At 31.3% G+C, this 5,435-nt stretch overlaps 1 protein-coding gene across 1 annotated transcript in view; it reads right to left on the reverse strand.

Annotated features, from left to right (window-relative positions):
• Positions 1–2,093: 2,093 nt before the first annotated feature.
• The window catches only part of LOC119832544, a 15,966-nt gene continuing 12,624 nt past the window's right edge, over positions 2,094–5,435 (reverse strand). Inside the window, exons 4-5 of the mRNA XM_038356207.1 lie at positions 3,896–4,010; positions 2,094–3,656 (exon numbers count right to left, since the gene is read on the reverse strand). Of these exons, the coding sequence (XP_038212135.1) occupies positions 3,522–3,656; positions 3,896–4,010 (250 nt within the window). The 3' untranslated portion in view covers positions 2,094–3,521. The remainder of the gene's footprint in view (positions 3,657–3,895; positions 4,011–5,435) is intronic.

Here is a 5,435-nt window from a genome sequence, read left to right on the forward strand (position 1 = left end):
TGGCCGAATAGGCCGAATACCGAATAGCTGCCGAATATTCGTGGCATCTCTAGTTGAGACACCAAGTACGTGACTGTTTGGTATTGGTGCTGTAGTTTTTAGGCATAATTTGTTTAGGTAATTTTTTATTATAATGGCCAATTCGTTTATATTTTTATTTCATTGTTATAATCTTATATAAGTTTGTAATGTATGTTCTGTAAATTTGATATTTATATTGCATTATAAAATCAGCGAAGAGTCAGAGTTCCTAAGCCCATTAAGGGCTTAAACTCTTATACACTGAGTGGATATCCTTTTATATTAGATTAATTTAGCGTTTTTTTTAATCAAATTGTATTTATATCTTTACCTGGTAAAACTAAATGTATTTTCTTTCTTTCTTTTAAACAAAAAACTCACATCCCTACTTATATTATAAATGCGAAAATAACTCTGTCTGTTTGTTACGCTTTCACGCCTAAACCACTGAACCGATTTTGATAAGATTTGGTATGATCTTCATACCAAATTTTATAACACAACAAAAGAACTGATTTTGGGAAAGGACATAGGATACTTTTTATCGCGAAAAAAGGGTAGAAAGGGTTGAAAGAGGGGATGAAAGTTTGTTATTGTCAAACCGATTTTGATGAAACTTGGTATGAAGATGGAACCAAACGTGGGAAATAACAAACCATACTTTTCAATGCAAAGAAAATACTCTTTACCTCGTCCCGCGATATAAGCTAATTCTACGCGGGCGAAAAGCTAATTTATAATATTACTAAGATTATATATATGTATTTAACTCTCATTTATTTTAACTATGCAAGAAACATTACTATACAAAAGTATACTTGATATGTATATATCACCATAACTACCAGTAATGTGATTATTCGGGCATTTTTTTTTTTGTCATTTTTATGGTTATGGTTTATTTAAGGTTCGCCTGATGGTAAGCGATCACCACCGCCCATAAACATTCGCAAAGGTAGTACCTCTGTGAATGCGCTGCCCGCTTTTATGGGGTAAGGGAAAAGGAAGGGATTAAGGACTGAAAAGAAGGAATGGACTAGGACGGGTGAGGAAAAGGAAAACGGGCCTCCGGCTCCCCCACTCACCGAACGAAACACAATGGCATGCCACTATTTCACGCCGGTTTTCTGTGGGGGTGTGGTACTTCCCCGGTGCGAGCTGGCCCAATTCGTGCCGAAGCGTGCTCGACTCCCACAATAAAACACAGTATTGCAAGAAACTCCTAAAAATTTAATGGTTCTCGAGCACCAACCTCTAAGTAACATAATAATTACATATTTTACGTAATTGTCTTTGCATTGAGAAACACTCGTAAAACTTTTTTATAAAAATACAAAAATCGCATTGCATGTTCAAAGTATTAAATTACGCCCTGGGAGCTGTTAACAAAACTTAGTTTAAAAGTCGTAACGACTCTGATAGTGATAAATAAACGACGCATGAATAAATCATAAACTAGATACAAGTTGTACCGATACTTTTTTAGTTTATAAGTGCTTGAGGCACGCTATGGGCACGTCTACATTATACGAAAGAATATATAATACAACAGATAACATAATACTATAATAGATAATACTGACGTATTATCCGTCGTTAAACTAACTTCAATTATATTTTCTTATTATCGTGTTTTATTAAAAGAGAAAATAGAAAAAATAAAAAAGACAGGAAAACAATGGTTAATGAAGAGAAAACATGGGTTTTTTATAGGTAGGACAATCGAATTTCTGGGTTTTTCTAGAACCTATGGTCTTGTCGAAGCGTCTGCCAGATAATGCGCGAAATTTCGTCATATCACGACATAATAATTTATCGTGTTTAAAACCTTCGACCGTTGCAAATTCTGCAAAACACATAAATATTTGCGTATATATTTCTGCTGGTGCCCTGATGTAAAAAAGAATAGAAATTAAATCGCAAATCTTTTCAATCGAAAATCGTTGGCGAATTACCGACAGTGCCTCAATAGACATAAAAAAATCTAATTTATACAGTAATTGAAATTTGACAAGAAAGGCTTTATATTTTAATATGACTAACTATAAAGTAGAATAAATGAAACGCCTGAAAAAATCTTAACATATTTTAATAGCAAATAATATCAACTTATTTCTATTAATTTCATCAAACTATCACAGGAAGTTCTGAGCTAAGTAACATAATATTTTAATTTTGTAACGTTCGTACATAGCTACCTAGTTTACGATAGAAATCATAAAGAAATCATACAAACACGTAATAAATTATTGATAGCAATAACACAACAAATGTCTTTATTAAAAAATGAAAATTGAGCTTAACTTACACGTATTAAATACATAGGTGAATGGGCAATAATAATTGTTACACAATATTTATTGTATTCTATCTTAATTTTATCTTGTAAATGTTTCATTCACATGTTTGTTGTTATACATGATGAAAGGCATACAAATACTATCGTTTTTAAATAACATTCTTATTTTATATGTAAATTATATGTTTTATAATAAAACATTAAATAAACTCAATATTTTATTGTATTTGAATAATCGTGGGTAATTATTATCGTATCGAATTATAATTTATACAGACATTACATTGTTACGTGAGTAATTTAACATTTAATACTTTTGTATAATATAAGATATCGCATGTCGAATGTCTAACTAACACGTAATATGCTATATAACATGATTTTATTCGAATTATTTGCAAAAGATACATGGTGAAGTGGTATATAATATTCATATGACATTACCTACACTATTAGGAACATAACAATATGAATTATAATCCTTCTCTAAATGCCTTCACGAATTCCATCCAGTCTTTGGCGCAAAATATTCGACGACTCCATGCTAATGCATGCTAAGGTAACAGTAACTAACATATTTTACAAATAAATATTTGAACAATTGAGTTTATTATTATTATTATTATGCCTGACATATTTAAATTGCAAAAAAATATTTATAAACTAGCAAGACGGTCATAAAAGATTTATTTTGATATCAAATATAAAATAACTCCACAGATGTACATTTATACTGTTCTAATAAAACTATATTGATAAAAGGGATGATACAAAGATATAATAATAAAGTAAGCAAAAATATCGAAACATTAAATCATGGCATATAAAATAAATAATGGATTACGTGCCTACTTATTAACAAGCTATGAACAGAAGCGAAACGTACAAAAATAACCTTGTATAAAGCAAAACAAAAATAGTTGTTCTCTTCATTTCAAATCTCAATGCACTAATCTTAAAATTAGCAGGTAACATGAGCTAAACGTAACTATATCATCCATACAACCATACATCTCAAACACAACCTCTGCTAGCCATCAGGTATAGCAAAATATACGACCTGAGTAAACCTACATTAATTATTTACACCTCACTGCATATTGCATCGTCGCGTCGCTCGCAAGAAAGTTCCCACACTAATTACAACTATGAAATAAGTGTAATTAAAAATTCGATTTCCTACTACACGAAGTTGATTAGATTACGCGGGAACCAGCGATATATGAGGAAGTATAGTTGCTAAAATAGTAACAACGATTAGGATTATATTGAGTTGATTCGACGTTCCTATGTCTGCCAAGCCACATTCCTGCCCCCGATAATCGAAACAAAAGTTCTGTGGAATAAAGAAAAGGTGTTAACCTGGTTAATATCACATGTGATTTTTAGTAGACTAAAATATACTTTAAAAACATACAAGAAGTGTGAAGTGAAATTAACAATGAAAGCATTTAAAATTTTAAAATTTCTCTCTCATATAATATGTAGGTAGTACTTAAATAGAATGAGCAAATAGTATATCAAAGCTAATAAAGTAATACTAAAGAAACTTAGAATTGATAATGAAATACAAACCTTAATAATGTTAGAAGCCATCCGTTTAAGGAATGCACTAGTGAACAAAGCTGCTTCATCACCGCACGACCTCTGAACCGTTCTCTCTGAACACAGCAGGTATTCTTGGAATGAGCTGCAAATTCAAATTATATTAATTAAAGACGTCCCAAGACACATCGATCATTTCGAGTTTATCTATGAAAAGCTACAGGCTATAGAAAATATAAATTTAAGGGAATAAATTTTAGACAAACATCATTAATTCAGTCTCAATTATATCAGCTAATTAAGGAATTGAGACGAAAATATATTTAAATCTTAACTTAAACCGTGACTACCAGTAACGTTAAAAATCTGTTAATAATCGTATTTTTCGGTCACGCGAATGAAAAACGTAATTTAATTTTTCGCTGCCAAACACATTTCAAATCTGGCGTAAAACGCAGAATTAGCATTCAGATTCCACCATTCAATATTCCATTTAAACGTTTTTAAATGGCTGCATTGTCCAATCATACAATTCGCAGTGCGTTTCGCTCTGCAATTTTTACAGGAAATAGTTCTGTTTATGTTTATACATCCATTGTGCCCGTGGCCGGCGACGTATAAGTCCTGTGATATCCACACAAAATTATTTTCCATATCGGTATCCGGGTTGAATTTTATAGACTCCTGTTAAAATTAGTTGCCGAACGTGACTGATTTTCATGAATCTCAATTGTACCGGAAAAAAATCTTTAAGAGTCTCTTTTAATGGTACTCAAGAGGAATATTAAATAGCTACTAGTTATGAACTTATGAAAAACGTTATTAAGAAATGCAAAGTAAATTTACTTAGTATTTGTGAAAAATTTAACCCATGCGAAAAATAGGAAGATAAAATAGAAGGTCCGTTATTTGTCCTCACAATAGACTGAGCATGTATGCATTTAAAATGGATCTAAAAATGTTTCTAGTAAAAGATTTAGTAGTCATATTTGTTGATTCAAATATATCCAGAATTATGATTGGCTCATGAAGAAGACAAAAGCAGTAAGCAGTCGTAGGGACCACAGATGGATGTGAAAATAGCTTACTCAGAACTTTACAACTAAAACTAAAAAGAAATGACATCATGTCAGTGACCCGATCGAATTTTTCACAGCAAAAATGTATTCAACGAGTATAACAAGTAATATTATAAAGAAATATTTGTATGTAAGCATGTTTGAAATATTTTCACCCAAAAACTACTGAAGCGATTTTAAAATTCTTTCACCATTAGAAAGCTTCAACTTTACTGAGTGAGGCTATGTAAGAACCACGGGTGGAGCTGAAGCTAACAGCTTGTCCCATAGAAAGTTGGTTTTAGCTCTTATCATTTAGGTGATTATTTGATGAATTAGGTATATTAAAGGATTATACATTTAGAAATTAAAAATTTTTCAACGGATTTTAAACGCGATTTATTCATTATATTATTAAAATAACCGTCTAGCCCTTCTTGACATTTTAATTATGAGGGGACAAAATGGCATGTTTAATCACACAGTGTATAGGAAAGCCACTCATACTGATA

Source organism: Zerene cesonia, chromosome 15, assembly GCF_012273895.1.
Source record: "Zerene cesonia ecotype Mississippi chromosome 15, Zerene_cesonia_1.1, whole genome shotgun sequence".
In the NCBI taxonomy this organism is placed as follows: Eukaryota; Metazoa; Arthropoda; class Insecta; order Lepidoptera; family Pieridae; genus Zerene; species Zerene cesonia.